Source organism: Gossypium raimondii, chromosome 7, assembly GCF_025698545.1.
Source record: "Gossypium raimondii isolate GPD5lz chromosome 7, ASM2569854v1, whole genome shotgun sequence".
Taxonomy (NCBI): domain Eukaryota; kingdom Viridiplantae; phylum Streptophyta; class Magnoliopsida; order Malvales; family Malvaceae; genus Gossypium; species Gossypium raimondii.
Window position 1 is genome coordinate 39,613,307 of NC_068571.1, and position 16,173 is coordinate 39,629,479.

At 35.2% G+C, this 16,173-nt stretch overlaps 2 protein-coding genes and 1 pseudogene across 3 annotated transcripts; 1 reads left to right on the forward strand and 2 right to left on the reverse strand.

Moving 5' to 3' along the window:
* Positions 1-3,685, reverse strand: LOC105791952 (uncharacterized). Its single transcript, XM_012620274.2, has 6 exons — positions 3,318-3,685; positions 2,627-3,237; positions 1,746-1,935; positions 1,536-1,600; positions 757-967; positions 1-540 (listed from the first exon to the last, which is right to left on the reverse strand). Exons 1-6 carry the CDS (start codon positions 3,429-3,431, stop codon positions 190-192), a joined length of 1,542 nt encoding a protein of 513 aa, XP_012475728.1. The 5' UTR covers positions 3,432-3,685; the 3' UTR covers positions 1-189.
* Positions 3,686-5,225: 1,540 nt separating this feature from the next.
* LOC128042378 (peptidyl-prolyl cis-trans isomerase CYP20-1-like) lies at positions 5,226-10,137 on the forward strand (annotated as a pseudogene).
* Positions 10,138-10,467: 330 nt separating this feature from the next.
* Positions 10,468-15,863, reverse strand: LOC105791921 (SMR domain-containing protein At5g58720). 2 transcript variants are annotated; one of them, XM_012620243.2, is made up of 11 exons: positions 15,066-15,863; positions 14,943-14,968; positions 14,338-14,451; positions 13,605-13,690; positions 12,755-13,011; positions 12,080-12,156; positions 11,859-11,915; positions 11,532-11,599; positions 11,316-11,422; positions 11,154-11,224; positions 10,468-10,877 (listed from the first exon to the last, which is right to left on the reverse strand). In XM_012620243.2, the coding sequence occupies exons 1-11, from the start codon at positions 15,679-15,681 to the stop codon at positions 10,755-10,757; spliced, it is 1,602 nt and encodes a 533-aa protein (XP_012475697.1). In that variant the 5' UTR covers positions 15,682-15,863; the 3' UTR covers positions 10,468-10,754. The 2 variants fall into 2 exon arrangements, with proteins under 2 accessions (XP_012475697.1, XP_012475707.1); XM_012620253.2 differs by having other exon boundaries at positions 12,755-12,987; positions 15,066-15,861.
* Between the last annotated feature and the right edge of the window lie 310 nt (positions 15,864-16,173).

The following is a 16,173-nucleotide window of genomic DNA, read 5'->3' on the forward strand; positions in this document are numbered from 1 at the left end:
AAAAATTAATTTTAACTAAATTTGCAACCCAAGTTTGTAGTTCCACCACTTCCATTTCATTTGGGGTTTTTTTTTTTTTTTTGGTCGTATAAATATAAATATAAATATAAAAAATAACGTGTAAAAAGGATTTAAAAGAATTTCTGTATAAATGACTAAGTGCAGACATAAATTCATTAGGTATGTCATCTAGGTGATGGCTGCATTTGCTCTGTTCTCCATATCTTTCACATTATCAATTATTTTCCTCTTCTGATCATTCCAAATGGTGAAAAAATTAGGGTTGGGACGCTTGATAAGGGTGCAGGGCGGCGTTGATGAACCATCAGTCACTGCTGATTTCTTAAGGAATTCCTTTTGCTTGTCATCTGCGAAGCAAAGCAAGGATTCTTCACATACTTGCTGAGCTGATGAGGGCGGGACAGGCTTAAAGTCTTGCAGCTTTGCATATTCTGAAATCAGGTGAAACATGTAATCGTAAACCCGATCCATGCTTAAACTTTCCATCAGATGTTGCGCTCTTTTCCCGACTGCCTCTGCCTGTTTAGTCAAATTTATCAGAAAGAAAGAATGTATCACTAATAGGGGTCAACCATGTTCCAAGCTTTCTCATAAATATATAGAGGATCATACCCCATAACCATGTACTAATATTGCCATGAATTTATGTGGATGCTCAAAAGAAAGAATTCTAGATTCAGTTTAAACCTATAATAGTTGTTGCTTATTGCCAATTTGAATGCCAAAAGATCATACCTGAGACGGGTTTGTATTACCCCAGTCAACAGCAAACTTTATGGAGCGACATAAATCAATGTTAGAGACAGGCCAGTAGTTTAACTTGGGAACGAGGGCACGAGTGAAGAAATCTTCGTATTGTGGGGAAATTAATAGAGGAAGTGAACCACAAGATAGGATATATTTCAAGCTTACAGACCAAGCATAGCCTTCAGCATAGATCTTATAACTGCAGAAAACGGGAAACAAAAATATCAGTATATTACATTCAATATCAAACAATTATTACAAAACAATATTAAATTATGCACTTTTTGAGCCTTGGAACAAAATTTGCTCCATTATAAGATGCAGCCCTTATGACGGCTTTCTGCAATGCAATCCAAGCAGATTGAACTCTTGGGAAGAAATCTGGGATTTAAAGGCAGGGGTGGTTGATTCTTAGGTTCCCAAGGACTAGCCTAAATAGCAAGCTTTAAATGTACTGTGCCAATGTCACAGCCTGCGCACACCAGCTCATGATCAAGGCTCACACAGCAAACCAAGTTGTTCATATGGGGCATGTTGACCATACCCAAACCTGGAAAATTCTAGAAGGCTTACCTACAAAAAGCGTGGAAACCTAGTCTAAGCACTCTAGTAACTTCTAGCTTCCAAGTTTGTTTAGGACTCTAAAGGAATAGTCTTCTAAAGTTCCAGGCCCATCACACAGCATAAGGCTATTATCCGGACTCAAATGCAAATGTTGAATATAAGTATGTCTGCTGTAGTAATATCAGTCAAAGAAGAGAACTCACCGATAATTACACTGATCGGATAGTTTGGACCGCTCATACCCAGTCTTTGCTTCTTCCGCCCAGTCCTGCAATGCACAATAAAAAGCAACATCATCAAACAACATAAATATTATTATCATTATTGCACTTTAAAACACATTTTTGGCTGTTAGACCTATCATTTCTACAATAGAAAAATTCATGCGTTCACATAAAACTTTTCAAACCAACCTGACGAATAATTTCTGTACCCCACAAGTTAGAGTCATTGCATTGCATTAGTGCCAGACGTATTGGAGATTCAACATCTGGATTTCCTTTCCAATAGGCACGGGGAATCTTCTTCAACCAGGTTTGAGCTTGTGATCCCTTCTTAATTTCTTTGAACTGCTCATCCCATGCCTCTACATTTACCTCTGGCCTGCAGACAAGTCATTCACAAAGATGTGCACAAGAATTCAAATAAATATCCACCAAAACTAACATGAATTCTAGACCACATCTCTTATACCACCACCATAGCTGCGACTAATGAAAAATTCCAAGATAGATGCAAGATGCTCCATTTGCATAAGCTAGTAGAGAGGAGCACTATACACACACACACACACATATCCCAACACATATAGCATGCCAATATATATAGGATTCACATAAACAAGAAAAACACTTTTAGACTTGGGAGTATTTGAACATGAACCATATGGATGGCAATGACATAGAGTGACACCAATATAACTCAACATTTCTGCATTCAGGGATACAACGTTGTTAAGCTTCGCAACTCAACATATTTTCACACAATTCATACTCCCATCAAATGGTCTACTCAATTTAACATTCTATCTGCACAGGATCATTAACAATTTAGCACCTGGAGCTTAGTCCATAGCAAATTACCTGCAATCCCTGGTATACCCAGATTATGAACAATTTAAGTTATTCATATCATTTTAGGTTTGGGACAATTTTGATTTGGTAACTTGAGGTTTTAAGTTACACGAATGGAGTTAGGTTGTGGTAAGTGTAAACACAGATTATGCAGATATGATCTTGTAGTAAAAGTAGACAAATTAGAATCTCAAATGAAGTTGAGAATGAGTGATTCTTACCAACCCCAAAAGGACCAGTCGGGAAAAGGGATGTCAAAGTGAGCCTCAGTCGTACAATACCGGAACAGAGGCAACGGCAAAGACCCATTTTCAACTCTAGCTCTTTCAATGGTAGGCTTATCCATGCAATCAAACATCATATCCACATCAGGTACCATCCCAGGATACTTTTTGATAAGCTGTAAAATTCCCCATAGCGTAAACATCAATCTACTTTGTACACAAGCATAATACAAATCGACAAACAATTTTCCTTCAACAATAACGATACGAAACGCCGCGTGTTCCTTGGCTTCATTTATGTGGTTAACGGATATCCGGGTCGTCATCCATGGTTCAAGATCACGGTAAATGAACTTGAAAAAGTTTGGGCATTGTGGAGGGGTACGAGAGGAGACTAAGCCCCGTCGTTCCTCCTCCTGCCCCTCCGAGGGTTGAGCGCCACCGACGGTGGCGGCGTAGCGACAAGTCAGATAGGAGCATTGGATGATCTTGTAAGCCCGGGAATGTCGGGATTCGTCGGTGAAGTTTTTCGGCGGGAAAATATGCCACGGCGTCGGCTCTAAATTATGACCCACGATGGTTTTCGTTTGGGAAGCAAAATTATCCACCTATATCAAAGAGTCAGAACACTTCTGGTTCCATTAGAAGCTGATAAATATTAAAAAAGAAAAAGAAAAAGGAGGTGGACCTTGTAGATGAGGAGGGCGATAAGGGAGAGGAAAGAAAGCGCAACGACGGAGAAGAAGAGATAAGAAGGCGAACGAGGGTGTGCAGAGTGAGCCCAGGCGTGTTGTTTCGCCATATTGAAAAGAGCATTTGCAGCGGCTCCCTGCAAATGGTGTTCGCGTCCCCGGCTTTTTGTTTGCTACAAAATACAACGGACGAACATAAGGTTTAAACCATTATTAGTGATTCCTTTTTTTAAGGTAACTTTTTTTAAACTCGCGTTCTCTGTCCGTCTGCCTGTCTGTGTGTGTGGAAGGATGGTGTTGGGTTTCCCACGTGGATTGAATCTCTTCGGTTCCTCCGAGGCCGCCTCCGAGGCCGTCCATTGTGTTCTGTTTTTAATGGTTTGGGGGTCCTATCCTCCCAATGCCATTGAAGTCAATCATAGCTACAGTCAATCATTAAATTTCTTGCAACCATCTGAGTTCAAAATATTATTATTATATTTTTTATATAGATAATTTTTATTCTAATTTCAGGAATTACTTGAATAAGAGTAGATTAATAAATATTTCTTAAAATAGCTTAGTTAATAATTTGATTTTTCTCTCAAAAAATTAATTTTAAGTGCATATTTTATTTTAGATCAACTTGGTAATTACCTTAATTTCTTTTTCATTTTAATATAAAAAATTATTTATTAAAAGTTTATATATTATAATTAAATGAAACTTTGCTATAATTTATTTTGTAAAAATAATTAGTCATTTTTCAACTCTGGTTAACTCATGGCACCAACAAATCAAATGTATTGAGTATAGTATAAATGGTAAATTTAAATATTTTAAAATTATAATCTCCTAAGTTTAAATTCACAAAATACTTTAATAAATGATTTTTAATTATTTTTCGACAAAATTAATGTCACGAATCAACCAAACATCAACTTAAATAAAGAAGTTAATATTGTTAATATGTATTTTGCCTTTCGAATTTATCCATTTGTACCTAGTTGACACCTTTTTTATTTACTTAGATCGTATCTAAACTTGTAATCTGTCATTCAGTTTGGTACTTCTACATTAAGACTGTTAGTTTGTGTGATATGGCACTGATAACCAATTCATTGATGAAACATGGCTACTTCTGAGAATGCCACGTGTCACATAAAAATAAAAAATATTTAGAAATATATAAATTAATAAAAGCATTTTTTCACAAAAAGAATTAATCTGTTTTTTTTAGTAATTTATATATTTTAACAAAATATCCTTTTAGGTTATAATTATTTTGGAAAATATATAAAATATAAATTTGTAAAATAAAAGCATATACAATTAAATATATAAAGAGCCTATAATATTTTGAAAAATATAAAAATTATAATATATAAGTTATAAATTTTAAAATTAAGAATTAAAAGTTTATAAATTTATATAAATATATATAAAAAACATATATAGAATAAACCTAGACAAATGATTCTTAAATCTATAAATTTAAATCTAGACAATAATATAAATAACCTAATATTTTCTAGAAACAAATTAAAAAAATATAAAACTACAGAAAACACATCTAGAATGAATTTGGACAAATGATTGTGCAGATTCAAATGTATCTTGATAGCTAATTTGTCTAGGTTCATTCAAATTTATATGTTTATATTTATATTAAAATCGAGGGAGGGAGAGGGAGACGGTGGGGAGGGTTTTATTTTTATTTAATATAAATATAATTTTTTATATATTTTAAAAATATTTATGTATTTTTATATATTTGTTTGAAGTTTTAGAATTAAGATCTCTATCATTTGTAAATTTTGAAAGTTAATTTTCTAAAATTATGACTAAATCGATATAATAAGTAAAAGTTAAGAGTAAATTTATTTTTCAACTGACATGTCATTTTAGCAGTGCAATTAACGGGAATGGAAAAAAAACGTGTATTGTAATTTACCCTTTTCAAAATATGTAAGGGTGTTTAGCTTGGTTGTAAATGAGTGTGATTAATGGTAATCGAGGGAAAGGTAGGTGACGGGCAGCAGACTGATATTATTACACATCTTCAAGTCCTAGAGCTTCACACGGATGGTGACATTAATAGGAGAGTCAATGAAAATGCAGTGATTGGGAAAATAGTGGAATCGACCCTGTTAGAGCCATCTTAACCAACCCATGCCTGGCTGCCAACAACTTCATAGTTACAATTCAGAAAAAAATATTTTTATTTTCATCTTTACTGATAAGAAAAGAAAAAAGAGTAGATGCAGGAAGATGGTACCGCTTTATCCTTAAGGAGGGGTGGGTGACGAGAGCTGCAATCGAGAAAGAGAAGAAAAAAAGGAGATTACCCAACTTGGGATGAGAATCATGACCAAATAATTGATATGGCAAGAGAAAAGGGAGGTGGATGAAATCCCATTAGTTGAATTAGAGAGAGTGCTCAGTGCTTACAGGGTCAGCCACTACTCTTTAACAGAATTTTATAGACACGGCGGTGGCAATTGACCTGCTAAGAGGGTGATTTTAGCATTGTCAAAACTCCCAAGCACAACCTTTTTTCAGGTTTTGAATGAATGAATTGGATCTCTTACACATTGATGGGCTAATAACCAAGTCGATACAAACATAGCTATGTTTCTCACTTTTCCATGTAAATTTTCTTCATTTGCTCTACGGATCTCTATCCAATCCAACATTATTTTACTTTCTATTCTTTTTTTATTACTTTGAAAAGGCATATCAAAAATTCTTTTTTATGCAAACATTAATATATATGAAACCAAATATAACTTTAATATTTTAAACTATTATTTAACCTTAATATTATTTTTTTATTTAATATAAATATGGTTAACAAATTTTTACTTTTATGGATAACTTTTTTCAACAATTGATTGGGAATGAGATATGTGAAATAACATATCTAATCATGCTTGCTCAAAAATGCTCTCAAATCTATTAAGGGTGTCAAGATATTAGTAGCCTCAATTCTCTCATTTCCACTTTTACTTCTAAAATTCAAAATAAATCTTAAAAAAAAAAAACACTCCACTGCTAATCTACAAAAATCAACATTGCCGTGAGAAATTTTTAATCGAGCCCATTCATCCTTAAGAAGTTGTATTGAGAGAGCATTTGGCATTTTAAAAGCATAGTGGAAGATTTTAGTGAAAATGCCAATATATTCATCTCAATATCAAAATAGAATAATTTGTGCTGCATTTGCATTACATAACTACATCAGATTAAGTAAAGTTCTTGACCCGACCTTTAGGGTCATGATATAGATCTGAATTTTATTCCTCTCGATATATTTTCGAATGTCGAATGCATTTCCACTCAAGAAGTTGAGCGTATGAGTACTAATGAAATGACAAAAGTTTGTCATGACATCACTACTAGTTTGATGGAAGCTAGCCGACAACATCACGTTTCTTAAATATTTGTTTTTAATTACTTGGATATGTATCTATTTCTTGAATATTTATGTACTCTTAATTTATTTTCAATTTACTTGTGTAAAATGATTTCTTATGCAACTTTATATTAATTGAAATATGCTACTTGACAAATTTATTTAGAGTGTGACATAATTATTACTAATTTACATATTAAGAACATTATTGCTAAGAATATAGTTTATAATTATATTGATGCACTATTAATATTTATCAATTTCCACAAGGTTAATATTTGCAAATAAGAAATTTAAGAAATTTGTTTATTTAAAATTTAAAAATATTCACCGATTAATTTTTATAATGGATGTTTTAATTTAACCCAATAAAGATTAAAATATTATAAACAAATAAATACTTAACAATAAAATGTATCATGCCCTTATTTGTCATTTTACACATATCAACTTTCGGTTATCAGTTAAGTTTTCACAAGCATTTTTAAATAAACCGTTAATAGAATCAATTGGTCAAATCAATTAATAGAATCAGCTAATCAAATCAACCATTACAATCAACAATCAGCCAATTGTCAAAATAATCCATACACTCGTTTTAATCTAAGGTCTCTTTTCTTTTCTTCTCTTTTCTTTTTTACTTTCGATTTTGCAATTGAATCTAAGTATATATCTCACCATTAATTTTAATGTGAATACTACAATAGCTAATTTTAGTGTTAGATTGTCCATCCAAAAAAAACTTAAGTTTGAACAACCGTTTAGGAATGTTACCGAGGAAGCTTTGTAAAAGGAACATGAAGTCCTTCATTCGCATCGACTGAAAATGGAACTAATGAACACAAGAAACAAAGTATAAGAAATATGGGAATCCTCATAGGCTCAAGGAATTGCAAGTAGGCCTACTCACCAAAGAATCTAGATGAATGTGAGTCCGACGTTTATAGCTAGTATATATCAACATGCGATGGGAAATTGAGGAGAGCTACTAGCACCAGTGCCGAGATTGGTGGAAGCTTTTAGAAGGGAAATATGGAAGTTGGATTGCTCATTGAGAATTACTATTATTATTAATGGAGAGCTGCTTCTAATGCACTGGATATCCTAGCCATCCTCAAAATGAAGAAGTAGAGTCCATCAACCACATCCTTGTTCTTTGAGGTATGGAATTGAGCTTTCAGGGGCTTTCACCAAACCTTTCAACCATTGAAGACAAGAAACGGGCTGAGACGTATGTAGGGACAGATGGGAAAAACCACCTCAAGGAGTCATTAAAGTTAACACAGATGCTTGAATTGCCACTTCCATGGCAACAAACCATATCGGAGAAATCAAATCAGTACTAGTGGCTGAAGCTTTAGCAATTAGGCCTGGTTCACCGATGATAACTCAAAGTGGACGGGAAAGAATTATAACGGAATATGATATCGCTGCATCATTAGCGATTTCCGCTCGCAATGGAGAAAGATGTTTTCTGTTTACTTTCTGGATGTATGAACTTAATTTTGCTCACATTAATGGGTGCATTGCTGGCACTACTTGGATTGCTTTCTCTTCTGTAAGATGTCTGTTGCGTAGTTGCAGTCATGACATTCTCTTCATTTTGAACCCAAAAAACAAAGCAACCACTATTCATTACTATAATTACAGAAAAAAGAAGCAATTATTATTTGAGCAAAAAATAAATCAAAGCAATTATTAAAACCACGTAATAAATACCCATTAGCTATCAGTTATCGACGACTTTCTTACTAGTGAGTAAACAAAGAGCGCTTTTTAGCTTTCTCCATCTTCATGTTAAGTCAAAAGAGCAAAGAGTTCTCATTTTGCTCTGCACTTTGGTCCTTTCTGGATCTCTAGCACTCACTCAGGTTCCCTTTCTGTTTCTAGTTCTGGGTTTTGTTTATTAATCTCATCTGCGATATACAATGATAAGTTAATATCTTCTTCTGTTTTTCTTCACTTATTGTCTAGTCAGATGTGATTAGTTGATTTGATTGTTGGATATGTTCTTTTTAATGGAATGTGCAGGCAAAACAGTCAAGGGAAGATTTAAATGAAGTTACCAAGTTTACTTTGATGTTGGAAAACCTGCTGGTATGCTTCACTTTTTCTTACTTTTAAGACCAATTTTGGTAAAGTCTTGCAAATATCGGTAAATCTTTAGATATTTTGGTAAAAGCTTTTGCTTAAGTGGAGCTCACCCTAGAATTTCCTCCAATATAGTTGGATATGCAATGTGTTGCACCCACCATAGCTTTTGCTTTCTGTTTAGTTTACATAGCTAAAACATTACTACTGAATTATTGCTCTCAGGTCGAATCATCATGGGACTCTTTGGAAACATAGTTCCTAAAACAACAGGTATGTTTAGTGTTATGGCTGCATTGCTGTCTTAATGTATCTTTTGGAATTTTCCCATCAATTGTTTTGCTACTAATCAGCTTGAGTTTCTGTTATATGCAGAAAATTTCCGAGCATTGTGCTAATCTCACTGGTCAACTTACGTAAATATGCGTCGGATACAAACTTAAGAGTCCTGATAACATAGTCGTCATTTACATGGGACCGTGGGTTTCCTTTACAGGGGAAATCTCTCCACTACAAAGGCAGTACGTTTCATAGGATTATTCCACATTTTATGATACAAGGAGGCGATTTTACACTCGGTGATGGTGGAAATTTGGTGATGAGAATTTCAAGCTGAAGCACACTGGGCCTGGTGAGCCAGCTATATTCCTACTCGTCTTTAACTTTAATTTTCAAGGAATGATTTGGAACATCTGTCACAAGCAAAGACTGTTTGTTTCGTTTCGTTTCGTATGGGGCTCACAATTATTCATTACAACCGTTACAACCAGCAGGTAGTTATTAAGTTTTACAATGAAAATGTTATAGTTTATCATCTTTTAACATGGCTGCTAAATCATTGATCGCTTTTCCATAGGTTAGATGGCAAACATGTTGTATTTGGAAAAGTGCTCTCTGGGATGGATGTGGTTTACAAATTTGAAGCACAAGGAAGGCTGAGCTGTACACCCAAGAACAAGATTGTTATTGTTGGAAGTGGTGAAATCAGTGTTGGCAGGGCCACCACCTAAACGCGCCGCCTCAGGATCCTTTTGGACGAGGCGCATGCATGGTGTGCCTTTCTGCGTTCTATATATGGGTCCTAGCCATAGAAACCAAAAACCGCAATGACGGGGATAATGTCGAATTCCCTACTTCACAATTATTTGCATATTCAATTAAAAAAAAAGCATGGAATTATAAAGATATCATGCATATTGGTCAACAAAGAAAATGTTATCTGTTTGCTTTGGCGACCATGTAAAATTTGCCAGGGTCCAAAAAAGTTGGATGAATCCAACAGAACAAGAAAATATTGTTGGATGAATAGGTTAATACAAGGATTATTGTAAGACAAAGCCATGAACCATAATCCACGTTACAGATACGCTAATTCATCTATTCTATAAAATGCTAAACAAATCAACTCAAGCCAGCAACAAAATCGAAGATAGAACAACTAGGGTGTCACTGGAAACTCCCCAACTTTAAGTATCAAAACAATAATAAAATAGATTTCCCAACTTCTCAAAATCTGGCACTGCTGCGCCATTCTGCAACACTTCAAGCAAAACAATCCCCAACCATTCTTCCATCTTGTCAAACAAATAGGTTACCTGCAGCAGGAAAGATGCTCCATACCAAACCGAGTTTATAATGAAAGTAAAAGAACACAGCAACTCTTTGTTGATAACTATGGAATTCACAGTCTCTCATGAGTCTTTGTCATTACCAATAACTGAGTCAGATACACGATTTTGCTAAACTCAACATACAGGAACACGGAAGCTTCATGAAGATTACAAGGAGGAAACCTACCTAAGGAGGAAAGAGTACAAGGACTTCTAGTAATGTACATATAAACATCTGATCCCTGTTTTTGAACCACTACATTAAACCTTGTTACATTACATCCTTGTCTTGTACAAACAGATGGTAAATGATGCAAACCTGGTATTAGATAATTAATTTACTCCGTGTCACTATTGGATTCTAAAAAGCTTAACTCTCTGTATCCGTCAAGCTTGATTAGTACAGTTCCACGGTTTTCTTCCTGCCACTGAATACCTTCCTTTTCAAGAAGCTTAGTGACCTGCATGCATCAGCCAGTGACATAAAATATTAGACAACAAGAACATAAACTACACTGTCCTCCTAAGACAAAAGCATAAAGTAAAATGTTCGCAATGAAGAAAATGAATCAAAGTTCAATATAATCAATAAAACTTTTCAACCACATATAATCTACCAAAACATCCACATTAATCATTTCTGGATAAATCAACCACAACAAAAGAATCCGACTTTTTTTTTTATTAATTTACTACAGAGGACAAATAGCTGGATCAGGGATACTTTAGATCCATACCGACTGTTTCAGTTTTGACTTCCCCATACCATGTGTTCCACAGCCAGTAATAACCCTCAGAGTTTGAACCGCTGAAGCACAATAAGGCAAATAATAAGTACAACACAAACACACACACACACACACACATACTAATATGGAATCAGGTCAAACAATGCTTACAAGGAACATGTATTCCAAATAGAAGGTGTAGTTTTAAAAGTTTCATTGCTTGTTTGACATGTTGCCCATGCAAATCAATTGTTATCACATTTTCAAAGGCTTTGTTCCTGGAAAGAGAGTTGACAGATCAGATCAATAGACCACAAGAGAAGGTAGAGGCAGGCAGAAAGAGAATACTTCTTGGTCACAGATTCAGTTAGTTATACAAGGACTAACCTAGCTTTAAATATATTCTGGCTTGCCCTTTCATCTGCTTCCCGTGCCAATTTAGTCTGTATCTTTCCCTACTCAGATGCAAGGTATTATCAAGTCAGAATTTTATTCTAAGGCCAACCCTTGGCACGAGTTTTGACATAAGACATCATACTGATGTCAAGAAGAGAAGAAGACAAGTAAAAAATTATGGGATATTATCCCCAGTTCTCATGTTGCTTCATTTTTGTTGCCAGTGTTTCCTTTTCAAAATTTGCCAATGACATGGCATCACATCTCGAACTTATATGCAACACATGATTCATAACATCCCCCAAGTAGAAAACACACCTGATCAGAAAGATAAGCTGCATACTCCAACTCTCCCTTCGAATATGCAGTAGCAGCCTGTAGAAGAACGTTCATTCTACCATCAAATAGTCAACTATACTCATATCTATTACAAAAAATTCATATCGGGCAATGCAACTTGTATTCGTGATGTTCATATATGTATGTATGTATTTGGTTTATAGAAATAATAAATATACATATTGCTATAAACGCCATACCTTCTGATAATAAGATCTCATGGAATCCCAATGTTCTTTGGCACTCTCTCTAAATTTGTGATATTCATCTCCCTTAGCTACAAATTACAGAAATTCTGAATTGTAAAGAAAAAGATGATGAAAAACAGTGCAGAAACGTATATACAGGTTGTACAAAAGAGTTTATGATGAAACGGTTATAAATGCTAAGTGAAGAAGGAAATAAAAACAATACAAACCCTAAAAGAAAACTACATCCAATCAAGAATCACCTTAAAATTCTTCCGTTCCTTTTTCTTCTTATTATTTCAGTAGACTTTTTTAAGTTCTAAAAAGGAACCAAAGAGTGACCTAACCACTTTTACGATTATTCTTATGTCTTGATTTCTCATAATAAGTAGAGGGGGCAGTTATTCAAGTAGCTCTGAGTACTTTTATATTCAAATTATGGCAGGAGTAGGACAAACAGAAGAAAAGTAATGCATATGTATCTAGCATACATGTGACTAACAATGAAAAGATAATTAATAGCAATTTGTCAGTTTACCCTTCCAATAAAGGTGATCAGGTACAATTTAGCAAATAAAACTGTTTATAGTGATATTCATAACCCCATTTCAAAACCAGAGGTCACAATACCAACAAACTCATACATACAATAACATGCAAAGCCTGAGAAAATTAACAAGAGAATACCATAGATATCCTGCTGAGGTTCTGCATCAGTAGATGGACAAAAATCAATAGGTGGTCCCAACAACTGCATCTTCTTTACTACATTCCTCCAACTCATAGTGCTTGGTTCATGCTCAGAACTCTTGGGGATTTTAAATAAAGAATCCAGGACCTCCTGAGGGAGATTCGAAACATTACTCCTTGGGCAAGGTGGTTGCATAGCTTCAGAACTAGCAAGAACCTTAGAGTAATTCCTAAATTCAAGAGGGGTAGAACACCTAAGTTTTCAAGTCATAGTTTTTTACACTTAAGATCAAAATAGGAGAATTCAAATTAACAGCAATATAAAAGCTTTCTACAATACTGCCACAGTCAAAGCGTCGCTCAAGTTATCTAAACCAAGTACCTAGAAGACTTACAACTAGCATGAGATAACTGTATTACAACATAACATGTATATGACGATGTAGCGCAGTTCTCTCAACCAAAAGTAATTCTTAGCTACGATTGTAATGTCAGTTAAGTTTACATGCAATGCTACTGAAAACATGCAATACAACAAGCAAACACACTTTTAGACTGCACTGATAAATGACTTGCAGAGCTTTTTATACTGTGATTACAAAATTGTTCTCGTTCTTTCTGCAGCTTCTAAATCTAACAGGCAATTAATTGACCAACAAGAAAAGTTTCTACCATAAATTATCTCACTCTTCAAGACATGCATGAAATAGCTCAAAACCATTTGGTCATCTACAACATTTAAGTCTCTTTCTATTATAATATAACTCCTGCACGAGAAGATGATTTTGAGGGAAAAAAAGAAAAAGGAATAGCCAAGTCAAGGACAATGGCAGACAGACTAAATTACCTGTGACCATATCCGGCTGACCATATACTATCTTGAAGTTCGCTTTCCAACAACTTAGATATGCGGTCAGATGTCCTATCTGTTAACTGTTAGAAAATTTATAAATCACCATTTAGAATACAATGCAATGTAAAATGCTTCAGAGAGATTTCAAATTATGGGCAAAAGAGATGTAAATTATACAAAACAGCAAAAATAATTAAACATATCCCACACAAATATAATCTTACACATTCTTCAGTGCTCTTTCCAAGAGGGAAAAATTTTTGGGGGGGGGGGGGGGAGGAAGGGGTAGGCTTTTTGTCCGTTTCTACTCCTTTAGTGACTAACTGAATGAATACAAAATGGAAGTTCCCTTGAGTTACATCGGTTTGCAATATAGAGATGAACCTTAATTTGGCAACCTAAAGGATTCTTATCTGATTGTCAAATCCTCAAGCTTAGAATAAGGAAAGATAAACCATCAAATACAACACTAAATAAATATTTAAACCTATCCAAACCAAACAATTATGTATTTTCTCTCTGAGTCCCCACTGCCTCTCTAAAAAAAGTAAGCATAATAACACTCAAACCAGATAATATCAAACAGCTCTAGTGGGACAAACAGGAATTATTATAAATTTGGTGTATAGAAATCTAACAAACTAAAAAAATGATGTCATATTCAGAGTGAGATATCTGATCCACAAAACTTGAAACATTTCAAGTAAAAAAAAATCATAATACTTACATTGTCTGCACATTCAATTACGAATCCTGTATCTTGTCTACTGTTCAAATTGTCATTAAAACTCTTGGATTTTTCATAGGAGGAAGCAGATAAATCAAGTAATGCATCCAAAGCCTGGAAAGAACGAATACATTGAATCATAAAGGGAATCCTCAAAAGGATGACAAAGCAGAAATAAGTATCCCAACACAGTAATGTACCAAGAAGCTATATTTCAGTAGCTTAGCCCTTTCTCTTGTTTCCGATTTTTTAAGTCAGATTTACTCACAATAAAACCATTCCGAGAGGGAGAGAATCAAAGAACTAAAGTCAACCCAGTCCATCCATCTCTGAATCAGTAACCCAATTTCCACATTTGCCTATTTACAGGGTGAAAATCAATACGTATAGACTCCTTGATCCTTGGATGCACGTTTATATAGTAATAAAGTAACATTTTACCAACAAACCATATAAAGAACCCAGTATGCTACAGGGAGCATGTAACCTTTCATAAATCTTTCTTTTTCCTTAACGATTTCCTAAATGACTATGAAACTGCTTCGCTGTTTTGATACATCAAAATCAACAAAGAAAGCAAATTCAGATTTTAGGACTGACAATACCTTCTCAACATTGTACCCACACAGACCTGCAAAAGTAAACTTCTGTTCGTTCAACATAAAAATACAATTAAAAGAATTATTTTAAGAACTTCTTTATGCTAACAAAATAATAAAAAAACTCACACAAAACATCTCTAACAACAGCCATGCTAAGTTCACACTCTTCCCCAAGCATTGAGCATAAAAACTGTTCCGCTTCTTCCGTCGCCAACACCGATTTCGCCGGTGCCACTGCAGCCGGGTCTCGCCATGGGCTTGACCTAACGTAATCTTTCCCGAGGACGGTCGAAACCGTCCCCGTTGACGCTACCACTCGCTTCTGCTGTTTTCCCCCTCTGCTACGTCCCCTCCCGCTATTCAGATTTTGTACGCAACTCGTTTCAGAAAAACCGAACCCGGACGAACCTGACGATGACGAGCCACTCGATATCGAGCTCGTCGACGGATCGGGATCTTCACTATTGCTACCGTTATCGATCAAATTGGATAGAATCTCGGCCGCTTTGTCCAAATCACCGTCGGCTTGGTTATAAGCTGACGTGGCTTCTTCTAGAGAGATCGAACCGAAGGCTTCCATTAACGAGCCGAGAAGCCTTTTTTGTTCTTCATCGTCTTCTCCTTCTCCTTCTCCTTCTCGCCGCTGATCCCGCTGACTTAAAGCGTGACGTGACGAATCGTTGACCGCCGAAGTTTTCGCCGCACGAGGCCGCCTCTTCTTCTTCGTGGCAGTTCGCTTCATATCTGGGGATCGTGAAACCCTAATTCGAAGAAGAGGAGAAGGAGGAGGAGGATGGTGTGGAACAAGGAAGAATATGGGTTGAAAGTGAAAAGAAAAGTTGGATATTAGGGGCTAAAGAGGGGTTTTCTGAAAATATAAAATTGCCGACTAAATTTGGAAGAGGCCTAACGAGAATTTGAGGGGACGGGCTTCGTATTTTTATTATATTATTCGTTTTTTTTTTTTTTGGCAATGACTTTATTGAGAGGTTCTCTATGGTGGGGGACAGGGAAAGTTTTAGGATTCTTTGACCCCACGCGCTTTTAAAGAATCTGATTTTACAGTTGATTTGTTGGGATTAAATTACTTACCAGTGAGTTTGAATGGATAGTGTGTTTATCTACGATTAGTGTAAAAATAGCTGTAGCGGTGATATTAGATATTGTAGCGATACTGTAGCGTGAGACAAAAAGTAAGCTAAACGCACCGCACCCAATCGCCCATCCAAACTCA

Coding starts and splice junctions, on each gene's coding strand:
- LOC105791952 (XM_012620274.2), bottom strand. CDS start 3,431: ATGGCGAAACAACACGCCTGGGCTCACTCTGCACACCCTCGTTCGCCT. Junction 3,238..3,317: donor TCGCCCTCCTCATCTACAAG/GTCCACCTCCTT, acceptor TCTTTGATATAG/GTGGATAATTTTGCTTCCCA. Junction 968..1,535: donor TCCGATCAGTGTAATTATCG/GTGAGTTCTCTT, acceptor CGTTTTCTGCAG/TTATAAGATCTATGCTGAAG.
- LOC105791921 (XM_012620243.2), bottom strand. CDS start 15,681: ATGAAGCGAACTGCCACGAAGAAGAAGAGGCGGCCTCGTGCGGCGAAA. Junction 14,452..14,942: donor GTGGGTACAATGTTGAGAAG/GTATTGTCAGTC, acceptor CGTTCTTTCCAG/GCTTTGGATGCATTACTTGA. Junction 11,916..12,079: donor TGAGATCTTATTATCAGAAG/GTATGGCGTTTA, acceptor GTTCTTCTACAG/GCTGCTACTGCATATTCGAA.